The sequence below is a fragment of the Tenebrio molitor genome, chromosome 4 (assembly GCF_963966145.1).
Source record: "Tenebrio molitor chromosome 4, icTenMoli1.1, whole genome shotgun sequence".
Taxonomy (NCBI): domain Eukaryota; kingdom Metazoa; phylum Arthropoda; class Insecta; order Coleoptera; family Tenebrionidae; genus Tenebrio; species Tenebrio molitor.
The window spans coordinates 21,132,237-21,159,745 of NC_091049.1; the positions used below are offsets into that span (position 1 = coordinate 21,132,237).

Here is a 27,509-nt window from a genome sequence, read left to right on the forward strand (position 1 = left end):
AATCAAATTTATATTCCATGTGTCGCACTTAATTTTCGTTATCTGTAGGAGTAGAAATCCAGGCAACTGAGATCTCGCGAATAGAGCCAATTATCGATATTTTGCTTCCCGTTGAAAATATTCAATGAAGTTTTACAACTGTGCAAAAATTCAAATCTCTATTCATATCGATAAAGAAAATCTCAAGCAATTTTAATTTATTATTAACTGTCACTTCTGACATTAATAGCGTTTTATTTTCGCTTTTGAATCCAGTTTTCATTACTTATATTTGCTTTATCGCAGCTAATCAGTAATCAGTTAATTAACACCAAAAATCTGTATTTTTCAATATAAATTACAAATACCTACGTCCGGTTTTAAAGCTAAACAAAATTTGTGAGGGTAGGATTTAGCCAACAACCTAACCTGAAAATGTGACATTCAGAAATTGCCGAATTTATCCTACATATAAAGCAGCACATTCAAAATTTGAATTTGACAAGTTTTCATAGCAATCTGGACCAGATAATCATTTATAAACAATTATAAATAATCAGTTTACATAAACAATTACAAACATCAACCTCCAACTAAGCAACATTAGAAATTAAACCAATTATTTCCATAACATTTTGACACAATTTTGTCAAAATAAATTTTAAGAAAACAACAAATATTTACTTACGTTAGTTATCAGTACGACACTAATGTTCGAAATGATAACTCCAATAAATTGTCGTTGGTCATAACCAAAACTGTTTTTGAAAATGTCGTCCAAATAGTTGAGATTGAGTAGACTTGAGTACAAAATGATCAACATGATGGGCCAACCACACAGATCGTTGAAGATAAGATTCAACTCTTTCAAGAAACACACAATATTCTCTATTCTCTCCAGAGAAACAAGAAACCTCTCTGTGGAAATCGGTCTTGCTGCTTTCACATAATTCAGTTGTTCTGACAGTAAAGAGTTGACATATTTATATTTCCCCAAGAATATCTTAACGATGATACACAGAAAGTAATTGTAGTAAAACTGGAAGTAGAGTTGTATCACTTCGACAAAATATTCTTCGTAGTAGGCGAATCCCAAAATGTCTGTCCAGACATACGCTGCGTAGAGAGAAACCACCCAGTATATGGCATTGGGCAACAGAAATCTCACATAAAGAGGTATTCTTTCGCAGCAACTACCAAGACTCACTTGGTTGTAGTCATGAAGTTTTGTCATAAAACTCCAATATTGTCGTCTCTTACAAAAAACAGGCGCCAGTACTGTATAACAATTGAGGATGTCGACAATGATGACCATACTGACCGACACGACTAGTTTAATTTCGGTAAAGTAGACATAGAGTGGTTGTCTGTAGTAGACGACAGAGCAAGTGGACGCTCCAATCAACACCGTGACGACAACCAAAGCGTAAATTTTGGTTTTGAGGTTTTTGAGTTTGCCAATGGGAGGTGTGACTCCCAAAATGCTACCAAAATTTGTGATCAAACGGAACAACTTGAAATCCATAACGGAGTGACTATGACTGGTTCCATAACTACCTATTTGTTCGTGACTTGGGGTTCTAATGACAAAAATAAATCCGTCCTATTTAAGAGCATTTCAATCTATTAAATATTCACGACTTCCGTTTGTAGTTTTGATTATGTGTCATTACTGTTCGTTATTTCCCGGTTAATTGTATTTTCTCTACGTTTGCCACACTATGAATCATTTAAAAATGGTTAACATTAAATATTAAAACAGTTGACCGAATGCTTCAGCCCAAAATATTTCCACTCATTTTTTTCGTGTTTTATTCAAGATTACGGTCGCTATTAAGCTGTATTATAATGATAAAAAATGTTATTACTGTGTACAACATGTTGAAAATTGTGCTTCTGTTGACTGAAAAAAATCCAGCGGCGGAGAAGTTTGGAAAATTGTTGGTTATCAGATTGATGAATTCAGAAATGTCGCTCTTTTCTGGGCTGACCAAACGCTGTCTTAGTTTGTAGGAAAGTAGAATCGTTGATTTTGCTTCGTCCAATACCGAGTTGCACAAAAGACAAAAGACGATAGTTCCGAGCTGCAACAAAAATTTTCTAAGTAGTTTTTTTGACTTATTTTTTGTAACAATATAGTCTGAGGTATTACTAAAAAATCGGACAGGTTGCTAGACAGCAATAGTTATTTGTACATCGAGGCCGCGAAATCTTTCTTTAACGTACCGAGAGAAAAATTGTCGGTGAGGCCGCTTGCGGCCGGGCAACACAATCTCGAGGACGTTAAAGGATTGTTAATAAAATGTTGTTAAACATTCTTCAGGTTTTGTTAAATTCAGTTTAAACAAGTTTTGATTCATTACTCACGGGCATGGATAATTAATGTCATTACTTAACAACAAACGCATATAATGAATATATTGATTAACAGGAATAGAATTCATATGATATTATCTCAAATTTTAAAATAAAAATATTGATTGTTTATACAGGGTGTTATTGAAATGCGTGGACAAATTTTAACCACGAGCTGCGGTTTCTTTGTTTTAAAGTATATTTCCTAGAGGTAACTTCGCATTGGCGTACATTTTATAAAATATGGTATACAGGGTGTATTTTTAAAATGTACAGAAATTTTACCTACGAGGTTGTGGGACAACGTAGAAAACTAGAAGCAATTTAAAAAAAGTGTAGCTCAAAAAATATGTGTCATTTTATTTTTTGACGAATAAATGTCATTTTATTTTTTGACGTAGAATTTTTTAAATATTTTTTCCGAGTTCTACATGAAGTGGATAAAATTTGTACGCATTTCAATAACACCCTGTATAGTTTTTATGTGATTGATGGTAAATAACGACAACTTACCATTATCACTGAGGCCAAGCTCATATTGGAAACCACAGCCTCGACGTACAAGTTGTCACCATAACTAAAATTATTTCTGAAGATTTCACTTAAGTAATTTAAGAAGAAAAACGCTGAATTCAAGATGATCAAAATGATGGGCCAGCCAAACACATCATTGAACTCTACATTGGCTTCTTGCAAAAAACAAAAAATGTCTTCGATTTGTCTCATTTGAAGATGGAAAAACTTCTGTGAAACATGGTTTTCAAGAGTTATGTAGTTCAGCTGCTTAAGTACGAGAGTGTTGGCATATTTATACCCGGAATGAAGCATTTTGACAACAGTGCAGAGAAGATAAATGTAGAAGAACTGAAAGTATATTTGTACAAGTTCTACAAAGTACTGGTTAAAAAAATTCGGTGATAAAATTTCGTTCCAAATGTAGACGTAATAAATTGAAGGAATTAAAATTATCGCATGGACTGCAACAAACTCCAGTAAGAAAGACATTTTAGTGGTGTTTCTGTTGACCGTGATTCTTTCAATATCTTGTAGATGTTGTAACAGTTTCCTCCATTGTTTTCTCTTGAGGAATGTTGGGGCCAGCACTGTGCAAATCGTGAAACTATTCATGAATATGAACGTCGCTACCACCATCACCAGCTTGATTTTTTTGAAATTAGCTAAAACAAGTCGTCGATGATGAATGAAAGAGGTTGCAGAGGCGGCCACTTGAACAGTTGCTACCACAAGTGAGTAAACTTGAACGAGTAAATTTTGTTTTCCACTTTTTAAAGACTGCGGTGTGATTGCATACAATCTACCAAAAGTGAAGAGTAATTGCAACACCTTCACCGTCATTTTTGTTTCTGTTCTAATTTAGGAACAGTAGACTATTTTGTGACTTGTTTTCGTAGATATTTTTATTATTTATGGTGAACTTCCTTTGTTGTACAATTTATTTATGTTGTAGTGGTTTGGTATATGAGGAAGGAGGCGTGGCAAATATATTGAAATAATTAAAACGTAGACGTGATTTTCCGTATGTTGACAAATAAACAATACTTGATCCATTAGTGTATCGTAATTATTCGAATTTCAAAACAAATTCCGAAGGGAAAACAAACCTCAATTATTAATTTTTACAAATCTTTTTCTATGTTAATTCTGAAAATATCTGACGTGGACAAGAAGAAAAAATTGTTTGTCCACGACAACGCAGTTGGTCTGAAGAAGAAAACATATTTAGAAAATGTATTTCTCAAAATACAATATCAACACGTAGTGGGCGCTGCACGATTGACATTTTATTAAATTAGTTAACAAAAATCACAACAAACTTGCATTTGCTCAGTTTTTTTTTTTAACAAAAAAAAATCCGATAGTGAAATAGTGTGTACTCCCCCAGAATTGCGAGAACCCACACAAAAATTAACACTCACTCTCTTACCTGAGAAAAGCAAACTACGATACGAAAAAACGTACAGAGATACAGAGATTTTCGCGACTAGTGCGACAGTAACTCTCCCACAGGTTGGAAATGGTTGCATTTCTGATCTATTAGGTCTCATTGCTGACTCGTTATTTTACTATATCTGACCTTTAAGGCGTTCAAAACGCTGTACGTTACTAACTGATTGTGAATAATAGTTATTATAGTAAGTGTGAGGAAGGCAAAGCTTTCGTTCACGCGAATTGCGTGTTCGTCCACGAAGCGGAGCGGATGCAATTCAAGTGAACGAAAGCGGCCCTACTCTCGAGTGCTGAATTTGGTTTTGTTTGATACCTCCTTAGAAAGTGAGTCTGTAACTTTGTATTCAAAATTTTAAATTGTTGCTATGGAGAAAAATGAAATACAAAATAAACAAAGTTATGTAACGTCAATAAAGTGGTTGTGTGAACGTTGTGGAAATTGTGGAAATGGATATAGAAGCGACTCGGTGGTTTCACGTAACATCCCAGAGCCGCATCGAGCAAGGCTTAGGTCCGCCTTCGCCAACACACCGTTTATCGACAAACCACGAGGTCTATAAACGCTGCGGGGCTTCACGTCAACATCCTAGAGCCGTATCCAGCAAGGCTTAGGTCTGCCTCCGCTAACTAACCGTTGACCCCACGTTATTTCACTAGCTAACCGCACGACTTCCTGAATGTCACCTAGCTCCCATGGGGTCGTACCTACAACATGCTAACTCTGACTCATCCGAAAGCTAACGGTGCTTACTTAGCGACACATGTAAAACCCGAGTTTGATTTAACAGAACAAAGATAAGATTAAAATATCACAAATATAAATAACGCCACCTGCTCTCCGTGACTACCAATGCTAGAATCGCTGGCTGGGCTAAACTAAAATGGCGGGTAAAGTGTCGTTAGAAAATGGTGGCAAAAATGGACGCACGTGAATCAGACGATGGCCACTAATTTGCGAAATTAATTGATCGCGTGGAAATTACATCTTCCGGGTGCTTCTCGAGAAAAACAAAATGCAACAAAATAATATCTACAAACATACCCTCAACGACGTGGTCGTGTATCAACGAAAAAAAAAAAAAAAACACGAACGCGGGTTAATTTTCCGTGGGTGGATTGAAAAGTTTAATTCACCAAAGAGGGCACAAAATATGTAGATATTTAGAGTAGGCGTAGGCGACATTCTAATTCTGTTAACAGTGCAAAGTAATTTTTGTAGGTAACCAATTATTCTCCGGAGTTAAAGTCCTCGTCGAAAAATAGTCAATTTTGACTTAAATTGTAAATCATTTTACAATAGGAGAGAAAATCGTCTTATAACTACCATAAATAATTTCATAAATAAATAGGGGCTGTTACTTTACCTGATGTTTGCTCTTCCTTGAGTCGGCACTGCACAACAAAGGGGCAATAAAGTTAGAGGGTATTATGGTAGTTATAAGACGGTTTGCTGTCCTATTGTAAAATGATTTACAATTTAAGTCAAAATTGACTATTTCTAGACGAGGACTTTACACAGGTTACATAGTAAGCTTTTTCTCAATTTCATATTGTCATATTCCGTGGAGGGGGAATAGGGAGAATGTACCTACTACAAAAATTAAAAATATTTTTCGTGCCGCCGGCCGGAATTTGGTAAATTACAGATCTCGAAATCGTCCAGAAACACATGCATTGCCGGCCTAGTCCGGCTAAAAGTAGGGATTTCGAGGATTCCTGGTTTGGCAGCGATAGCGAGCAGACGTGGAAAAAGTGCAGCGATAGCAAACGTAAACAACGACGAGTGAGTGAGAGGTGATAAGGAGAAGACAGCGGGCAAGAAAGAGAGGGCATGCCGAAATCGCCGAAAGCAAGGAAAGAAAGCAGCAAGAGAGAAAGAGAAGAGGGTAGGATGTCGGAAGAAGGTCTGAACCCATTCAGAAAGAGTTCCAGAACCGAAATATCCCCAAGTAGAGGCGAAGAAAGAAATCAAAGCAAAGAAATAGAGGAGAAAATAGAAACAGTGCTCAGAGAGATAAAAGAGGATATGGCGGGAATAGTAGAGGAGAGCAGAGCACGAAGAAAGGAATTAGCTGCAGCGAGAGAGAAGGAGGGAGAGCAAGAAAGAGAGGACATGCTGAAATCGTCAGAAGTAAGGAAAGAAAGCAGCAAGAGAGAAAGAGAAGAGGGTAGAACGTCGAAAGAAGGCAAGAACCCACTCAGAAATAGTTCCAGAACGAGAAGATCACCAAATAGAAGCCAAGAAGAAAATCAAAGCAAGGAAATGGATAAGGAAATGAAAACAACCATGATAAGAGAGATGAGAGAGGAGATCAAAACACTAAGAAAGGAATTAGCGGCAGTGAGAGAGGAGAATGGGGAGCTAAGGAAAGAATTAGCGACAGTGAGAGAGGAGATGAGAGGAAGAGAAGAAAAAGGGCAGTTGGAGAAGGCAGATTGGATGAAAAGGATGGAAATGATAGAGGAAAAGATGGAACAAAGAGAAAAGAAGGAGAGGAAGAATAATGTTATAATAACTGGAATAGGAGCAATAAGTGGAAATGTAGAGAGGGGGGTGGAAGAATGGTTAGAAAGGGAGATAGGGGTGAAAGTGAATGTAAAGGAAGCATTTAAAATAAATAAAGATAAGATGATGCTGGCAAAAATAGAAAATTGGGAGCAGAAGAAGAACATAATGCTAAGTAAGAGTAAGTTAAAGGAAAAAAAAAGGTGAGAGGATGTATATAGATGACGATTTTAACAAAAGAAGAAAGGGAAACACAAAAGAAGTTAAGAGAGTTGGCCAGAGGGGAAAGAGATAGAGGAAAAAGGGTGAAAATAGGATACTTACAGGAAAATACAGATAAACGGGGACTGGTTTAGATGGGATAAGAGACAGGAGAAACTGAAGAAAATTTGCTAGAAGAAGGAGAGAATAAGAAGACGACTCGGCGAGAAAATGTACAAGGAGAAGGTGAATAAAAAGGTAGAGGGACAAAAACACAGAAAAGTAAGAGAGAAGAGAGAGACTAAGAGAATCGAAGTACAATAGGGAGGGGAGAGAGTGCGTGTGAGAGAGGAAAATGATAGCGGGTTGCAGAGGTGGGGACAAGGAGAGAGAGAACAGGAATGGGAAGGAAGGAGAAGAGAGAGAGAAGGTGCAGGAGGTGACGCGAGGACAGTGAGAAGATCGAACACATGCGGCGAAATGTGAGAGAGAAAGAGAAGGGAAGGGGGAGAAATATGGAGCGAAGACGGCAGGGAGATGGATGAAAGAGTAAGGAAGAGGAGAGAAAGAATGGAGAACGAGAGGAGTGAGGGAGAAGAATAAATTGTTATTTTTATGTATGTTTTGTAATCAGGAATCCGAAAGCCCGTAGGGCAAAATAAAGCATTTTGTTGTTTGAAGTAGGGATTTCGAGTTTTCATCGGTTTCGGTTGGCATTTGTTATCAGAATTCTATCAAACGTCAATGTTTGTTCTGTGGATCTCTCGTTAAAAATGTTTTTCTTTTTATAACAACGTACAAACTACAAAGAAGCAATATTTAACTAAAGCGATGTTGATTTTAAAATTTAAATGTTTAAATGTAAGTGTTGCCAACACAAAAAAAGTCCCTAATACCAATTATTAAAACAAGTGCTTTAACTTCCATTTAACAAAAATCCGCAGAAGTCGGCATGAAAAATTTTGTGTATCACACGTCCAGAAACTGTTTTGCGAGCATTCGTACTTACAATACTCGTCTATCGATTCGTATTTGCAAACCGTACTCATGCTCGCAAACGTGCAGTTTCTGGCCTTGTGATACAAATAACTATTCTAACCTAATTTTATTTCGTTAAAATGTCAGACGTTTCTTGTATCATTTTCTACGCTGGAAAAATGTTGCAAACAATTGAACTTCCATAGGTTGCTCTAAATATAAATTTATTTGAAGACCTTTATATCCGTCCTAAATGAGGAGCGTCCAGGTCGCTCGATTGAGGTGACCACGGATGAAATAATCCACAAAATCGAGGATAACGTATTGGCAGACCGGCGAATGAATATCAGAGAGATTGTTGAGATCAGAGGCATCTCATCTGAACCTGTGCAGAATATCGTGCATAAATATCGAATGACCGCTTCGAAGCGCAATCCGAAGGAGTTTCTTCGCCGTTTCGTGACTGTTGATGAAACATGGATCCATCATTACATGCAGAAATGAAAGAAGAATCAAAACAGTGAACTTCACCCGGGAAACAAGCACCAAAGAAGGCAAAGACAGTTCCATCGGCCGGAAAGGTGATGGGCACCGTTTTCTAGGATTCAAAAGGCATAATCTTCATCGACTATTTGGAAAAGGGAAGAACGATCACAGGACAGTATTATGATCAATTATGGGGCAAATTTGACACGGATTCCTCGTTGCCGCAGCGAAATTGGTCGAATTGGGATGTAAATTGCTTTCACATCCACCGAATTTTCCATATTTACCCCCCTGCGACTTCTTCCTGTTTCCAAACATGAAAAAGCCTGTTTAGCAGAGTTTACTAATCCTATATTTTGGAGGACTTAAAAAAGTCAGAAAGACGTTGGGCCAAGTGTATCGAGCTAAAAGAAGACTATGTTGAAAAATACATCAAAATTAAAAAAAAAACTTTTTGCTTCTTGCCTAACACGGGTACTTATCATACTGCCCTCGTAGTTTATTCAACGAGTGTCACTCGCGTTTTAAACTGGCCCACTCATGCCAAAAAAGCCCAATTTACACACGAACGAGATGAATACGTTTTTTTGTTCGATGAGCTCCTTAAAGGCTCCAAATCGCTTAAAATCTTTTAAATTAGCTTGACATTTCGTTTAGACAAATTCTGACATTTATCAAAATCCGTTCACACAGGAGAAAATTATCAAATTCTGACAGTATCGAACAAAAATTTTTCTTTATCACATCACATTTTTTGGAGTTCCATCATGGCTGTGAAATATTAGTTAAGTATACATTTTTCCACAAATATTTACAACAGTGTAATTAATAAGGAAAAAACTATATTTCATCTAGAAAATCTAAAGTTATAAAATCGAAAATTTCACAATATTCTAGCTATCCTTAAAACATGCTAACATTAACGCCATGTCTTCAACATTAGCAATTTTTGGCAACGACTTCAAGCAATCCTCAAATTTTTGACATTTTTCTTCAGCCATATTTCCTTTTCTAATGCTCTTCATTATGTCGTCAACAGGAACAGCTCCATCTTCCCCTAAATATCCTAATTTAGTAAAATGACATTTCGTGTAACACAGTATAGTCGTAGGTGGATTGTCATCCTTGTTATCAAACTTGTTGACTTCATCTGAACTAATATTACATTCTTGTAAACAAACTTCTTCAATGTCGCTTCCTAAACAAGTCTAAAAAAATAAACAAATTAAAAGAGTTTTTGTTCGTTTTGTAAAAAAGTACCTGCAATTCAAAAAGAGCAAAAAGTAAAATCACCCATCGCGACGAATACATTTTCTGTGAAGCAACGTACATTGCAAAAACGAATCTGGCATGTTGGTGCTGTTTTCGGCAATTTATTGCGATTTAGTATAATGCGTCACTTCCTTTACCATTGTTATATCTGCGTAAAAACAATTTTTTGCTCATTTAAATATTTCGTTGCGGAAGTACTAATTGGTGGTCAAAAGTGTACCCTCACCAGATTGAATCAGTTTAAAGCAGGTGTAGCCACTAAAAATGTGTTTTCAATAAAGAACTTATGATTTATTTTGCAAATATTCCACCATGGAGCTCTTTTCGTAGTAGCACATTTTTCTGAATTTCTTTGTTGTGTTTTGAAGGACTATGTTACGTTTTGGTATGGTTTTGTTAAAACGTAAATTGAGTCACATGGGATAAAGTAGGGACATGTGTGGGTTATTCCGGATATATGACTCCGTATCTGCCACATTCCTATTTTTTTAATTGATGTAAACAACTTTCTTTGCTCATAAATGATCTTAAATTATAAGAGAGACGAGCAAAGAAGAGTAGGAATCTAATAAAGGCGTAATTAAGGAACAGGTCTTGAGTGAATCTTAATTAAGTACTTATTTATTTAGTCAGGGGTAAGAAAATTAGAAGAAGAAAGTTAGAAGTTTTTGTCACAAAAAGAAAAGAAAAGACTATCAAAAGTCAGCGTACTGTTGAATTATTATGTCAATAGTAGAAGACTTGATGCGGAATATGTGGCTCTGCTCTTTCAAGTCTACAAGAATCTTGAAAATCACGTTTATCAGGACTTCACAGTAGTTTGGGAAAAGCGGTTTTCTCAAACCCTCAACATGATTTTTTGACTTTCACCAAGCACTACTTTACATCTATTTTGGTCACTTTGAAAGGACCTTCAAACTGTCACTTGCCTCATGAAATTTCTAGTCTTCCAAGCAATCTCTAAGCAAGTATAAAGGTTAACCTTTAAATGTCTAGTCTATTTTATTTGAAAAGTCGATCGCATCTCGGTGGTGAATTCTTTCTTGGAGAAAGGTGGAAAATTTTGCACGTTTGCGGAAGTTACCCCTACTACCTAGAAGTAACAAAGGTAGAGGTGTTGGATTCTTTCATGGGCTGTGACCTTGGAAATATATGCGCGAAGGCGGAGCGATAAACCAGTGAAAAATCTGTAAATGAAAACTGAAAACGTCGATCACTTTACATGCAAATAGACGAGAGAGAGACGACACTAACGTAAGGAATGACGATGTTTTCAGGGCGATTTGTAGCGCCTACTCGTCGTCTGCGCAGATATGACTCATAGCCCATGAGAAAATCCAACATCTATAGTAAAGTTGATTCTTGAGGTGCTTTAACTAGGTATTTCTCTTCTATTTTATCTAGTGGAGGATTTGTTTCATAGTCGAACAGAATTTACCGATATTTTTAATAAGAAAAAAAATAATTTCATGTGGTCCATACTTTGAAGCTTTGGTTGTCTTTGGTAGTCATTCACGGAGCTAGAAAGTGCAGTGTTTGGAGTCAAACAACAAAATGATTTTCTACTTTATTGACAAATATTTTATACCGACGCCAAACATTGCATGAAATAATCCATATCCTGACAGGACTTGACTTCGGGTGACTTAGTCGCACAGTCCTTAAACATTGTGTTTTTGTTCTCCGGCAAATCTGTTTCGAAATTGTCCAGATTATCTTGGACGATTTGTCCGTCTGAATCGATTATTTTCAGAGTTTCTGCCACACATTTCATTAAACACAACAGTTCAATAGTTGGAGTCTCTTTGATATCGAACGGTTCATCTTCATCTAATTGGTAGCCACTTTTCTCGATGCAAGGTTGCAGTTTTTCGTCTTTTAAATTAATAGGACCATTTACCTTTAAAAAAACTTGCAGCAAACGAACAACTCAAACATAAAAATCTTACGTCGAAAGCTGATAGCTTTGTGAAAATGAAGAAAATGGGTATTAGGACGCTCAACGCCATCGTGAAATTGGTGAATTTGTAGAATTAGTTTATTTTATATATACTACCTACTGTGTTTATGGAGGAAAATAACATAATTGGTGTTTATTAAAATTACAGAAATAGAACGCATGGATTTCGTAGCTTACGATAATGGATTATCTGTGATAATTAGAGCCATTTAACAACTTCCACACATTATATCAAAAAATGTGTAATTTGATATACCTATTTGCAGATTAAGTTATCATCATCAATCAAAAAAATTACATAATTATTTAATTCCATAACTGAATGTTGTTAGATATACCGGAAGTACATAATTATAGGTACATTTAAAGAACTAAAATAAATTGCTACGATGAAAAACTTTTGGTTTTCTTTTTGTGTTGAATCCATTACTATCAGTCCACTAGATAAAAAGTAAAGTTGGCAGCTTTGAGCTTTGTCCGCAGTGTTTAAAAAGTTACTTTCAATTACGTTTACAGGTTTTAATTAGGTATTAATGCGATTTCATGTTTTTACAAGCTCATTTGATGTTTTCGGCATTTAACAGATAAATAAACTTAAGACAATTTTGTAGAAACTATAAAAATGACCTCTTAGTTTCAATGAACATTATTCTATTTAAAAAATATATGCTTTTTGATTTAAATTAATAACATTTCCTTTTATAAACTTTCTCTGTTCAGACCAAGCCATCTACGCAATAAATCTTTTTAGAGACACTTTTTACATACTTAACATTTTATATTGCTGAAAAGACGCGAACGTTCTTTCGAAACTTATCAAAAAATTCCATCTTGAAACGGGATTAAACTAAAAATAAATTCGATTTGTTTGTCAACAAAATATTGTACCTGCTACTCATTATTAAAAATTATTTTTAATTGCAATTCTTTTACGCCACACAATAAATTGTAAATTTTATGCTGTTGCGTCGAGGCGCCATTATGTCGCAGCGCCGTTTTGTCGCGCGCTGCTTTGTCGCCCGCTCATCTTGCGCCACTGTTTCATTGGGATACCACACGCAACATTGTCATTGTCATCGATATATAAATTAATCATGTTTGTGTATGCTTTGGTACCTACTCATACCTAATAAATAAAATTGTTGAAACTTTAGTATCAAATGTTTATGTGGAGTTGTTTATAAATAAACAATAAAGAGAAACTTTCATTACCTTACTTAGAGCAAAATTAAAATGGTTTGTTTAGGAATTCAGAATCTAAGGTAATTTGCCATTTTATAGAATTAAGTATTCAACGAAACATGGAAATATTTGAATGTTCGTTGAAAAGAAATCTTTTATGATATTCTTGTGAAAAATACCCTTAAGACACTTGTATCAATAACTTTTCACACTATTACTATTAGCTATTTTATTTATCTAGTAAAATAAAATATTTTTTGAAATAACTGAGTACTTATTGTACAATTAAAGAGTGAAGTGTTTTCTCCATTAATAGTTTTAAATGATTGTATACTCAACATTGCAACCGTTTTATAGCTGGAAGATTTTACTCTAAATTTATCAAAAACATGATTTACTGACTACACTGAATACTAAATTTAATCCGATGACGCCTCCCGAATCGCAATATCGAATTACTTCAACACTGTAACAAGTTATTTCCTTTCGTTGGATTTTTGCTCTATAATAATTTTTAACCTTCACCAGCCACAGATAAAAATCACATCCAACTTACTAAATCTATCATAAACATGTTTTCAAAAACGTTATTGTGTGTATTGTTTGTGTTTACCGGTACACTTGGTGCCTCCATGAAGGTTGACTATTAAAATATATTTTAGGTAAAAATTTACTAGGTATTTAATTGTTTTGTAGCGTAAAGAAGCAATAGCCATCATAGAAAACTGTGCCAGCAAAACAAATGTGTCCCGAGGAGAATATGAAAGACCAGAAATATTTCTGTACAGGACTCCTTCAGAAGCTCAACTTTGTATGATTAAATGTGTTATGCAGGAAATGCAGATGATTGATTCAAACGGGAAGCTTGATAAAGAAATAATTAGTCAATATATCAGTGCTTTCAATAGTAACATTCAAGAAGAAATAATTATATGTGCGGATAAAACTGAGAAAATTAGTGAATGCAAGGACATGGAAAATTATAGGAAGTGTCTTGAACCGTTTTTATATGTCTAAAATCATCAGCAAATTATAGTTGCCAAAAATAAACACAAAACGTATAGGTATATTATTGTAGTGCTCAAAATCATAGTGTTAATGTAAAATTATAATTAAATGAGATGCTTTGTACCGAAAAATTACAATAATTATCTAAAAATTTAACCATTATAGGTAGGTACGTTTTTAAGTCTGTACAAAAGTTAGGTACGTCATTACTTAGTGGGCATTTAATTTGTCCACATAGTGTAACGCAAAACTGAAAAAAAAAACCATGATCGTCCTTTACATTTGTGACTATAAAGTGACAAATCCAGAGATTTCGGTCATTCGTTACAACAACAGTACAATACCATGTTTCTAAAATTTTTAGTAGTGTTTTTACTTTCTTGTTCATTTGCCATATGTCTAACACGTTCGCCGGTACAATCATGAAATAAAACGATCATTGCTTATTAAATGTGCACCATTGCAGGATGAAGTCATAAACATACTGAAGGAATGTGCAAGTAAGACAAACACCGATGAAAAAGAAATCCTATACCCAGATTTCCTAAAATCAACACCATCACAGTCGTTATTGTGCATGCTTAAATGTTTTGTGGAAACAATGGAGATAGTAAACTCAGACGGAGCTATCATTGAAGAAATGGTGGCAAACAATACTGCACAATTTACCTCAGAATTTCGAGAGAAACTAATATCGTGCGGAAATGAAATTGAAAAAATCTCTACTTGTGATGATATAGAAAAATATAGAATATGTATTTTACCTGCAGTCATATAATGCCTTATTACTAAAAATGTATTGTTGACAAATATAATTTTAAATATGTGACGTCATTTATTACGGTCGAACCAACGGTCGCGCTCCTTCAAATCGCAAATAAGCGCCTCGCCTATATTTGTGTCTCATTTGACATTTACAATGTAAATATAACCTCAAAATGACTGAAGAGAAAATTTTTGAAATTTTGCTGCCAAAACATTATGATTACCCCAAACTCGAATCAGAAGCTGCCGCTACAATCGCCAACAGCTTTGCAGACATCATTTATGACACTTTGAAGTTAAAATCTTGCTTGCCAATTAACAAAAGACTTGGTGTTCTTGTAGGTATTATAGTGGATTAAAATCAGAACTGCAGTTCTCGTTTTAGAAATTTCTCAAAACCTTGTCGTCGAGTTCGAGTGATCACGTTGGCGTCAATGAAGCAACGTACACCACTTTCATTCAAAAACTTGAAGATCAGTTCATCGAGATAAATGATTTTGACAATTTTTTAAAGCAGACCAGTGTTGAATTGGAAGGGCAGTTGCCTAGGAGTTTAAGCAGTGAAGTGCAAGAATTCTACAGGAGGAAAAAAGAAAGACATCAGAAGAAAATTAAAAGACTTGGTGAGTAATTTTATTTAAAAATGCAATCATAACCTCACTTTGTAGAGTTGATCAAGAAATATGACCAAGAGGCTTTGGATAAAGCTAATTTTATGTCGAGGATTACAAGGAACATCTCATATTATGAAACTAGTGAGAACATTATAAAAAGTCTTGTTAATGAACCAGTAATTTGTTCTGCAAGTGAAGGAGTAGATTTTGCAAATATTTCTTATCGAGAAAAACAAACAAAATTTGCTTATGCCTTAATTCACTTGCAGCAATGGAGAACTTTGGAGAAAGTACTAGTGAGACTAGTGAAATATGAAAATCTAAGTCAATTTGAGATAAATTTCTTAATGTACTTAAATAAGTCAGTGAGTGGTGATGGTGAAACTTTGAGACAATTCATAGTGAAGCACTTTATATTTGTATATGAAAAAATTGTAATTGACTTTTGTACAAAATTAATCCAGCTTGAGCAGGAAGAAGTTGTGAATTTTTTCAAAACATTATTGTTCAACACTGAATATGTGATAATTAAGGAAATGTGTGTAGATAAAAATTTCGAGCTAAAACTTAAACAAATATTGTACGAGCTGTACAGTTACAGCTTCTGTAACGATAATATTTTGAAATTTATAGATTTTTTCTTGTAACTTTTGGCAATAAATCGATAAAGCGCCACCTATGATAGTGATGTTTGAGTCGTAAAAATTTTGACAGTTGACGGAAAAAAATGGCGTCCATCCTCAAGTTATCCAAATCCGTGGCGAAATTATCAAAAAACGGGAACGTAATCCAGGTAATTGTCTATTTTATTTAGTTTATAATAATCCTTATATATAATGGTTTTAATTACGTGCTTGATTAAGTATGTACTTGTCAGTTATTGGAGATGTTACGTAATTTACTGAGATAACCAACAAATCGATTTTCAGAGTGCGAAAAACTTGAGAAAAGCCTCAACAGCCGCCGAACCGAAACCAATTCTACTAAATGTACCACCTACTAATGTCACCACCTTAAATTCAGGTAAATATGAAGAAAAGTTTACTGGGTAGGTGTGAGGATTTTATTTGTAGGTATAAGGGTCGCCACTGAGGACTGGGGCTCGCATACTGCCACAGTCGGTATCTGGATTGATGCCGGGAGTAGGTACGAAAACTCGAAAAACAATGGAGTCGCCCACTTTATGGAGCACATGGCTTTCAAGGTAAAGTAAAGTGAAGTCCAAACTTTGATTGATTAAAAAAAAACTGTCTTATAGGGCACTGGTAAGAGAAACCAAACTCAGTTGGAGATTGAGATTGAGGATTTGGGCGCCCAACTGAACGCCTACACCAGCAGGGAGCAGACAGTCTACTATTCCAAATGCTTAGCCAATGACGTCCCCAAAGCTATCGAGATCCTTGGCGATATCGTCCAAAATGCGAAGCTGGGTGAGGCGGAGATCGAGCGCGAACGCGGCGTCATCCTGAGAGAGATGCAAGAGGTGGAATCTAATCTCCAGGAGGTGGTTTTCGATCATCTGCACGCTATCGCCTACCAGGGCACTCCTTTGGCGAACACCATCCTGGGACCCACTGCTAATATTCGTTCCATCAATTCGAACGATTTGAGATGTTATTTGGATAATCACTACAAGGCGAGTCGTGTCGTCGTTGCCGGAGCGGGAGGAGTCAACCATGAAGAGCTTGTCAAGTTGTGTGAACAACACTTGGGCAAATTGAGTAAGTGGGCGTCATTATATAATGAGCCCCAAAACTTTGGAATATTTGGAATATTTTCATTCCCTTTGAATTTTTCAAAAAGATTTTTTTCTTTGGTATTTATTGACAATTATTTTTAACAGACAACACATACCCCGACGAGATCCCCATCCTGGCCCCGTGCAGGTTCACCGGCTCGGAAATCCGCGTCCGAGACGACTCTCTCCCCCTAGCCCACATCGCCATAGCCATCGAGGGCGCGGGATGGACGGACCCAGACACTCTGACTCTCATGGTGGCTTCCACCTTGCTAGGAGCCTGGGACCGGTCCCAAGCTTCTGCCAAGCAAAACGCAACCACCTTAGCCAGAGCGAGCGCCGAGGGTGAACTCTGCCACTCCTACCAGAGCTTCAACACCTGCTACAAAGTGAGCGTCCCAATCGCGCAGTCTTCATCAAACGAGACTTGATTTTATTTCAGGACACCGGCCTGTGGGGCATTTACTTCGTCTCAGATCCGCTGAAAATCGAAGATATGGTGTTCAACATCCAACAGGAGTTCATGCGGTTGTGCACGAGCGTGACCGAAGGTGAAGTGGAGCGCGCCAAGGCTCTCTTGACGGCCAACACTCTTCTCCAGTTGGACACGTCGACTGCCGTGTGCGAGGACATCGGGAGGCAGTTGTTGTGCTACGGGAGGAGACTGCCTCCTCATGAGTTGACACACAGAATCAATTCGATCACAGCGCAGAATGTTAGAGATGTTTGCTATAAGTATTTGTACGACAGATGTCCGGCGATCGCTGCTGTTGGACCCGTCGAACAGTTGCCCGACTACAATAGAATTCGTAGCTCTATGTACTGGCTCCGCGTCTAAGACACTTTCTTTTAAATATTTAAATCAATCGGATTAGTATCGGTATTCATAATTTAATTTGTTATGAAAAATTCAATATGTAAATAACTGTCAGGATTTTCTGTTCCATCTTTGTTAATTTTAATAAACGTTCGAGTCTGTCCAGCTAGTTTTTCTATTTTCATCCCATTACCCTTCATTAGTAATAGTAGATTACATACCGAGGTGGGAAGTGTTTCATTCCTGTCGAGAGCTAAGATAATTTACCAAGGCGTAACCGAGGTGAACTAATGCTCGAGACAGGAAGGAAACACCTTCCCACCGAGGTTTGTATACTATTTTATTCGGAATCATTACATTTTTAGCAAATAAACAATTAATTTGATGCAATTTCATTTCTACTGTTTTTCGACAATTCGTGTACTATGGCGGACAATAAATTTAGGCCGGCAAATTTCTGACATTTCAAAAAAGTCAATGCAAGCGACCATTTATTGTCATTATGACTGATGTGTCAGTTTGTCAAACTGAAGTTTTTCAAGCTGTTTGGCGTTTCCTTCGCCTTTTTCGTAACTTACAGATCATGACGCACTAGCATTACTGATTTGTAGTAGCACTTCTCTCTGGGGCACGCTTCTTTTCCCAATTTTAATTTTGATTATCGCTGTCACGATGACAAAAATGACAAAAATCGAAAATGGGGTTAGTTGAACATAATGCCAGCTTCACATTTTGATGTCAACTCAATGACAGGCCGGCCTAAATTTATTGTCCGCCATAGTACGCCACTGGAAAAACGTCATAACAGGGCGGAAAGTGGCCTATTACTGACCAAGAGAGGGAAGTAAAGATAAAAAGGAATGGTTAACTTTCCGCCCTCGTATAAGGTTAGGAATGGGTATATTACAATACGATTCCGAATAATAAATATTTACACATTGTAAAGTTGGGAGAATAGTCTAGACGAATCTGGAACTTTTCCTCTGTCTATTAGATACAAAAAAAAAACGTGAGGAATGTCATTTAAAAAAAATTGGTGATGACGTTATTGCGCAAAAACCAATGACATTATTCAAAAAAATTGTACGTCACACAATAGCATTCTTTCCGAGGGATTTTCTTAAAACATCACACGAAATTAAAGGTGAGGCGAAGCTAAAAACGAAAACGAGGTTTATGAGAAACGTGGAACTTATCACGATTTTCATGACATACGTCTGCGTCTGACGTTTATAGATTTTGACAGCCATTTTTGCGAGACAATTTATTGGAAACCAAATTTTTACACATTGTTCAATATTGTATTAATTATTTAAAAAAAATGTGATATTGATTAGTTAATTACTGTTGATAAGAATCGTTGAATTTAGATTGATTAAATGTGCCAGTTAATACGTTTATGTTCCCGATATAGCATACATTTAGTCGACTGGGAGCGTGGCGCACTCCTGTAATCCAGCTTCTTGGAGGTCGGGTTCAGTGGATGGTTTGAGATTGGGAGTCCTGTTACAAAGCGGTCCACGTCGACTGGATGTCCGCACTAAGACCGGCATCGACATGGACACCCCGGAGGAGTCTAGGGTGTCCAGGTCAGCTAAGGAGGGGCGAATCGGGCCAGGGGGGAAACCTAGCAGCCAAAAGTCCCCGTGTCGTTCAGTAGTGGGATCGCGTCTAGGAGTGGGAGCTTTGTGACAGCCCAGTCAAAATAGCTAGACCTGGATCTTTTTGTACTTTTTTTTAATTCTCATCAATTATCAAAGCTTTCTTACTTCACAAACAAATTATCAAATAAAATCTGAAAAAATAAAATTGTTTTCAAACAAAGAAATACAGAGTGTAAGCTGTGTGTAAGTATTGATTGTAGTAGATGGCGCCAGCTACACGAGATTTTAAACCAAGGCACAAACACAACTCGCTTCGATGTGTGGGAGGTGCTAATTGTAAGAACAAGTTCAATTTTTATTTTGGCGATGTAGGCAAAGAAATATACTCGTACTTTATCTTCAGCGGTCGAAAATCGCGGCTTTGTGTATTGTGTTTTTTTTTTTGTAACCAGACTGAAACACTTTCAATCCCCCCGGATTTGAAATGTCCACAGGCGGCCCGACCGAGTCAAATGTAAGGTCATTTGAAGCATTTCTTCGGATTTATTTATCAATAATTTCACGAAGTATTTAATAATTAAATTATCCGTATTAAAAAAAGCGCTCTAAAAAGCGAAATAACGAAATTATAACCCGGTGCTACTGTGGTGTAACACGAGTCGCCGAGTCGCACAGTGCATGGAAGACAGATCTCAAAATTCACAATAGCAAGATGGACGCTCAACGTTAAGACCCCCGGTGTACTAGCAACTTTTGCGAAGCAACTATTTAGTCACAGCGCACGGGCGATTTTTAAATCGAAGCAACTCAAAACTTGTCCTATTTTACGAGGAAACTGTTGGCGGTAAATGAACCAGGTTTGTTCCAACGTAGCACCCCGCACCCGGCGATTATTTAGTTGCTTTTTCTACAAAATTCCTGTGTTAAAACTGATCTGTATAAGCAACTATTAAGTTGCCAGTGAGCGGTGCTCGTCCTTTTCGGTGACTAAACTATGGGAGCCTTAAAATAGTTATTTTTTGTTCGATACTGTCAGAATTTGAGAATTTTCTCCTGTGTGAACGGATTTTGATAAATGTCACAACTTGTCAAAACGAAACGTCAAGCTACTTTTAATTATTTTAAGTGGTTTGTAGCCTTTAAGGGGCTCGTCGAACAAAAAAAACGTTGTATTCAACTCGTTCGTGTGTAAATTCGGCTTTTTTTGGTATGTTAACGTAGAGTGCAGAGCAAGATTCAAAAAGGGATACGACAAGCTGTAAACAATAAATTTATTGCATCCAAGTGTACAATGAATGACTTGTTATCGTAATCACTACGGTCTACGTGGCTGTCCTTATCAGTTGTCACTATAACTATCACTAGACGGCGACTCGTCACTGGGTACAGCTTCTACGTGTACCTAGTCTATGGGTATTCACAAACAAATCTTCATCACTATCAGTAGAGTTGTCGTCCTTTTTCTTCTCTCAGAATCGACGATGGTTTCGTTGTCTGCTGGCAAGGACATTTCACCATCAAGTACTTCTTTAAAAACGTGTTGTCTCTTATTGAACACTGAAAATATGGAAATCACAGAATTGAAATAATAGATTGAAATATTAAAGAATATTCCAGATATACAGGGTGATGAAAAAAAAGTGCCCGTGCTAACCTGCACGTCATAGAGTATTTTTAACTAAACACGATTCGAAATCCAAAATTAAATTTGTCCACTCTTCGCCAAGATATAAGATTTCCTTTTTAGACAATAGAAATCTATATGATTAACCGTTTACTAATAATTTTATCGTTGAACTCTAGATTTTGATCGAGTTGATGATGTTCTTAAGTAAAAAATGCAAAAAGTCTATCGGAACCAACGTTATTAAAGATGTACAATTTCGTGGGTCCAAAGAAAATTCGTCAATGTTACAACATTGCAAAACTCCTGACATATAGAAACATATAATTATTCAAAACGATAGCAACAATAATTCAATTTTTAATGTTAATGGTTTTGTCAAATTTAACCTGTCAATTTTCCAAAAAGAAAAAATGGCATACACTTTTAACGAATATGTAGACATGTTACTCTGCTTGGGTGCATCAAATGATAACGCATCTGAAGCAGTAAGAGAATAAGCACGACTGTACCCTCAACGACGTCATCCAGATGCTAAGGTAATAAGAAGATTGATGCAGCGATTAAGAGAAAACGGTCAAATAATGCCTCTTTATGTAAATCGTGGAAGACCTCGTGAAGTTCGAAAACCAGCTTTGGAGGAAGCAGTGGCGGCTCGTGGGTTTTGTTGTTGAGGAGGCAAACTTGAACCAACATAGTATATAGTAATAATAATAGTAATAAATACACCATAATAATATTTTTTTTAAATATATTATACTAAAAAGGCTATATTCTATCTCGTGATTCGGAAGCCACGTTAAGCCATTGGTCCCCGTCTAATGAGTTGGTCATCATGCCCCTCATAAAATTGTAAGCCAGTCCTAGACTGTGAAACAAATTTTTTAATTTTTTAAAATATACTATACCGGATGCCCCAAAATTCGCGGAACAGCTTACCAGTACGTTGTTAAGTAAAAATATCTGGTAAAAATCTTCAATCTTCTTTTTTGTAGAAGATATGAACCTACATATTTGTTACACTATAAATATTTAATTTTTGTTGTACCCATGGAAATAAGAAAGAAAATTCAAAGCCACGTTGCCATAAGTTATTTGAGGTAAAACCGACATAAAATCACTTCTTGGAAATGCTGGAAACAATGAAGTAAAGCAAACCTGATCACAAAAAATAAAACTCGCGTGAAAGTTTAGACACGAGGCTGCACGGCCGAGTGTTTAAGTTTTCAAGAGTTTTATTTGCTGGTAATCAACAAACGCAGTACAACATTTTATCCACAATGTATTTTTGATTTTACGCAAAAACTTCAGAAGAATGACATTTTTTTGTTCATTTAAAACCTCCATTTGTATTATTAAAATCTCAGTATTGATATACTTAGATTAACATTTTCTGTTAAAATTTGGAGTAATTTTTATGTTATAAATTTTATTACAGTTAACATTGCTTTTTGACAAACAACTTATTATTGTTTTGTTTTTAATGTTCTGTTTTTCCAGTAATTGAAATTTTACGCCTGACTTGATGTGCTCTTTTGATTTTTGGTGTCGTTCTATACAAAGGGCAATATTTTTAAGATCATTAAATCTTAAACGCGACTAAACCGTGTTTTCTGTTTCAGCAGCAAATAGCATGCAAGGCCAACAAAACAACAAATTTTTGTTCACACTTCCGACGAGTCGTATGCATTTCTGATACCACGTAATCACGTAGTGTTAAATTACCGTTTCTGCTTTCCACTTACGCATATAAGGCCGGTTAAATTTGGTTGTGGCTGCTGTTGACTTTTTACAATTTGTCGTAAGACAATGAATTAAATGGATGATTTAACAATTAATCAATAATATCTTCGCAAATTCTTTAATTTCCATATCTTCATTCATTTTATTAAACAATATAAAAATAAATAAAACACGGACTTTTGACCAGGGACCTATAACACCACTCCAAATCCAAAACAAAAACAAACGAGCACCTACAATACAATCTACACTTGTAAACTTTTAAACGACCATCGCTGCGTGGTCAAGAGTCAAGACTCGTTTGAGCTCGGCTACAGTTCGAGAGACCCGACACTCCCGACAGCGTTCGTTCCTGCGATGATCATATATTGTAGTTTCAATTTGGTTGTAGGTCGTAAAATTTTATGGTACTTTAAGTTAAAGATCTTGCAGGGCTTATAAATCCTAGTTTACCACTAGCAGGTAATATTTTAAGCAGGGTTGTATTGTACATTTGGTATATTTGCATTGTACGACAAACGACACGCGCCGCTTCCCAACCTTTTCAAACCCAACCATTGTGTCCGTAAATCGCTCATAATATCCAATAAAATTTTACGACCTACAACCAAATTGAAACTACAGTATACGAATCGTGACGTCTGAATCCGCGGCATGCCGCCGGCCGAGGTTATTTCTCGGGCAGAAAACGATTTATTCCGAGCGACTCCATGCTAGTTAGGCGCATTTCCATTCCATGCATTTTCGTCCGCTTAGCGGCGAACAGTGCTGCGTTAAATTAAACTCTGCCTCCGGCCGACAAAGCAACAAATGCTAACCGCTAAAATCTTCTTGTAACACATTTTTACGAGAATAATTTGTAAAACTTAAACTCTTTCTTACTGAACAAAACCACAATTTTACGTAATTAAAGAAGTATATTTAAAAGCTGCTACATGGCACGGGCAATACTTCAGCTTCAATATTCCGCTCCCGCCGTCAGGTCGCGTGTGTCCCCCTCATTCCAGGGTCGTTCGACTGTCTTGACTCCCGTTCGGCTCTCCTCGGCTCTGGTACTCGACAGTCGGGGAACCCCAGAACTCGAGATGACGCTCTCGACGCTTACAAATTATCATTTATAAGCAAATATCTTCATAAATAATATGATTTAATATGATATTTAATTAAGTATTACATTTTTTATTTTTTTTTTATTTAATTTTATTTGGGGAGGCACTGCCTCCCTTGCCTCCTCGCACGGTACAAGGTATCCTGGCTGACGAACATTATCATCGTTATCACTATGTTAAAGTGCAAGCTGTTCGTTCAGGTGATTATCACCTCATAGTAGAATTTTGTGAATGGCTACTTGGACTAGAGCTGGGCCGATACCGATACTCAGTATCGGTTATCGGCCGATACTGCAGGCCTTCAGATACGTGCCGATACCAAAAAACTTTCAGATACTTTTATCTGAAAAATATCTGAATTTAATTGAGCAAGCGGCAAGCCGGAAAGCGCCCACGCTGGTTTTCCAAGAAAACTGGCTAGACAATAACTTGTTGACGTGTTACACTTACAGTGGCGTTTTCAGTGGTGTTTGGAATCTGGATGCATGCTGGTTGATCTTAATTTTGTAAGTTGTGACTTGGGTCTAGGTGCTAATTAGTCTTTATACTTTATTACTTATTACTTATTAGTATTACAAGTTTGAAAATGTCGCACGTGTGGAAGCACTTTACAAAAACAATCGACAAGAACAAGAGTAACACAGTAAAGTGCAACTATTGTGGAAATCAGTATTCGAGAGGAGGTAATAACAGTCGTAATTTTAATACTTCCAATTTGACGAAACATTTAAAGCGATGCTCCAAATATAACACAGAAACATCAGCAGGTAGGATAGCCTATTAAACATTATTAATTTGAATGATTAAGTTGATTTTACCTGACCTGGCAGTTATTATTAGTTATTATTTATTTTAGCTATCAAAAAAACCTTAAATAGTGCCCAAACTTCTCAATCTCAAACTTTACATTCTAAATTTGATGCTCACAATGCAGAACTAGAAGAAGTAAACCCACACGATGCTGACGACGCCCAAATGGAAGATGGCCCAACTACCAATTTGTTTGTGCCTGAAGGTAACAATTTTTATTGATAGTGAGATGTTATATTTTTTTATTTTGCCTTTTGTTTTGATTCAGAATCAGATCATGATGATAATATGTCTTTATTATCGTTGCCGTCTGTTGCTAGTACAAGTTCTGTTACTCTCACTACTGAGAGCAGGGATACAACTGTCATGCAACCTACTTTGCAAACATTCCTAAACAGAACAAAAAAATTTGACATTAATAATCCAAAGGCACAAGCTATCCATAATGCCATTACTAGGATGATTTGTACAGAATCACTTCCCTTCAACTTTGTCGAATCCGATGGCTTTAAACATTTAATTAACAAATTATGTCCTAAGTACCAAATACCAAATCGCAAATATTTTTCCGATAAGGTTGTACCCAAATTGTATCGACGAGCTAAAGCAAAACTTCGGGAACATCTGAATACTGTAACCGCATTTGGTTTTGCCGTCACCACAGACATTTGGACAGCTAAAGGCAATCACGACTATATTAGCGTAACCGCACATTTCATTGACAATACTTTTAAAAAAAATCATGTCGTGTTGGATGTAATTGGCTTTGAAGGAGCAACACACAATGCGGTTTCAATAGCCGAGAATCTAAGAGAAGCTTTCAGAGAATGGGGTATAGAACAACGGGTGAAAATTGTACTTTCCGATAACGCCGCTAACATGAAAGCCGCGATGAGACAGTTACACTTAGAAAATATAGGTTGTACCGTACACACCTTGCAACTGATTGTGAATTCTGGATGCCTTAATAATTTTGGGTCTATTAAAATTATGCTGCATTCAGCAAGAGCAATAGTAACACACTTTAAACATTCTGTTTCTTCAATGAAATCCCTTCATTCTGCACAAAAAACGTTAGGAATGAAGCAGAAGACTTTGCTACAAGATGAACCAACAAGATGGGACTCCACTTATATAATGTTGGAGAGATTATGGGATCAGAAAAGCGCTATTTCTATGGTTTCATCATCTGCTAATTTCAAAAATATGAGTAGGGCTGAGTGGTCACTAGCAGAAAATGTACTAAAAATTCTAAAGCATTTTTATGAGGCAACTAAAAGTTTTAGCAAACATAGTTCGGGTCTGTCTGATGTATGGGCTTTAATAGAATCACTAAAAACCATAATGAAAGATTATTTGACTGAAGATGATGCTGATTCAGATGTTACAGCGGCAACGAAGGAAATTTCATCCCAAATCTCTAAGAGGTTTGGCGAAATAAAAAACAACGAAACATATATTCTAGCCACTGCTTTAGACCCACGCTACAAAGCGCAACTATTTTCAGATGAAACAAAAGACGAGCTTAAAGATTTGTTGAAGGAGAATTACCCTTTGCGTTATGCTAATGATCATGAAAGATCACCACAACAGTATCAAGAGTTTGATACTCTTGATAAAACCGAGGAAGCGGGCACAATTACATTATTTTCTGTTACCAAAAAATTACTTCTTTCTAAAAACAAATCAGACGAACATTCAACCGGTACAACTAGCAAAAATAAAAATATTGATCGCGATATTGAAAATGAAATCTCCGTATATTTACATGAGAGGACAGAACCATTGGAGTCAGATCCAGTGGAATTCTGGAAAAAGGAAATAAGGTTCCCTCATTTAAAGAAACTAGCAGCATATTACCTAGCTATTCCAGCTGGTTCCGTATTTTCAGAACAAATATTTTCGGAAACCGGCTGTATTGTAACGAGTAAGAGGACGAGTTTGACTGCAGAACATGTGAAACAATTGATTTTCCTTAAAAAGAATTGGATGATCTTGGAAAAATAGGCAAAGGATTTTAAATTTTTCGCAAAATATTGAAGGAGAATTATCCTTTGCGTTATGCTGATTTAAATTTAACTATTTTATTTTATTTTTCATTATTGTGCCTACCTTTAATATTCCTACACCCATAATTTAGAAATGTGTTTTTGTTTTAATCTTCATTCTTCATTTGTCTAATAAAATAAAATTAAATATATTAATTTATTTATCCATAATCCATTTTTCTGTTTCATTTACCACTCAATCTAGTTCAAGGATAATGGTTTTTACATGATATTTACATTGTGATGTAAAAACAAGGTGAAATAAAATTTCAGATGCATTTATCTGAAGTATCGGTATCTGAAAGCTAGTATCGGAGTATCGGTATCGGTATCTGAAATTCCGGTATCGGCCCAGCTCTAACTTGGACGTCACAGAATCGATCCTAGGTTTATTCAAAATATTTTATGAATCGTATTTTTCTCAATACGGCATTTTTAATCAACACAATAATCATATCTGGGCAACTAAAAATCCTTTCGCTGTGCATCCTCGTGCACATCGGCACCGCTTCGGAATTAATTTGTGGGCTGGGGTCATTGATAATAACCTCGTAGGACCTTTTTTGCTACCTGCCAGAGTGAATGCAGAAAATTCTCTATAATTTTTACAAAATGACTTTCAAGTTTTGCTTGAAGATTTGCCCCTTGCAATTTTGAGGCAAATGTGGCTACAAATGGATGCATCCCTCCACATTTTGGTAGGATAGTACGGGAATTGGGGTGCCGAGACTTATCCAAATAG

At 36.4% G+C, this 27,509-nt stretch overlaps 3 protein-coding genes and 1 long non-coding RNA gene across 6 annotated transcripts; 3 read left to right on the forward strand and 1 right to left on the reverse strand.

The window, feature by feature from the left end:
* Positions 1-11,300: 11,300 nt before the first annotated feature.
* On the reverse strand, positions 11,301-12,412 carry LOC138129063 (uncharacterized). Its single transcript, XM_069045321.1, has 2 exons — positions 11,695-12,412; positions 11,301-11,645 (listed from the first exon to the last, which is right to left on the reverse strand). The coding sequence occupies exons 1-2, from the start codon at positions 11,752-11,754 to the stop codon at positions 11,328-11,330; spliced, it is 378 nt and encodes a 125-aa protein (XP_068901422.1). The 5' UTR covers positions 11,755-12,412; the 3' UTR covers positions 11,301-11,327.
* Positions 12,413-13,901: 1,489 nt separating this feature from the next.
* LOC138129061 (uncharacterized) lies at positions 13,902-15,953 on the forward strand. 3 transcript variants are annotated; one of them, XM_069045308.1, is made up of 4 exons: positions 13,902-14,309; positions 14,362-14,998; positions 15,046-15,283; positions 15,329-15,953. In XM_069045308.1, the coding sequence occupies exons 2-4, from the start codon at positions 14,834-14,836 to the stop codon at positions 15,919-15,921; spliced, it is 996 nt and encodes a 331-aa protein (XP_068901409.1). In that variant the 5' UTR covers positions 13,902-14,309; positions 14,362-14,833; the 3' UTR covers positions 15,922-15,953. The 3 variants fall into 3 exon arrangements, with proteins under 3 accessions (XP_068901409.1, XP_068901408.1, XP_068901407.1); XM_069045307.1 differs by having other exon boundaries at positions 13,902-14,060; XM_069045306.1 differs by having other exon boundaries at positions 13,902-14,998.
* On the forward strand, positions 15,911-17,990 carry UQCR-C1 (Ubiquinol-cytochrome c reductase core protein 1). Its single transcript, XM_069045303.1, has 6 exons — positions 15,911-16,067; positions 16,204-16,297; positions 16,348-16,478; positions 16,533-16,995; positions 17,118-17,401; positions 17,455-17,990. Exons 1-6 carry the CDS (start codon positions 16,002-16,004, stop codon positions 17,848-17,850), a joined length of 1,434 nt encoding a protein of 477 aa, XP_068901404.1. The 5' UTR covers positions 15,911-16,001; the 3' UTR covers positions 17,851-17,990.
* A 6,160-nt stretch (positions 17,991-24,150) lies between these two features.
* LOC138129064 (uncharacterized) lies at positions 24,151-26,938 on the forward strand. Its single transcript, XR_011159051.1, has 2 exons — positions 24,151-24,676; positions 24,766-26,938. It is a non-coding gene; the product is annotated as an uncharacterized lncRNA (long non-coding RNA).
* Positions 26,939-27,509: the final 571 nt, after the last annotated feature.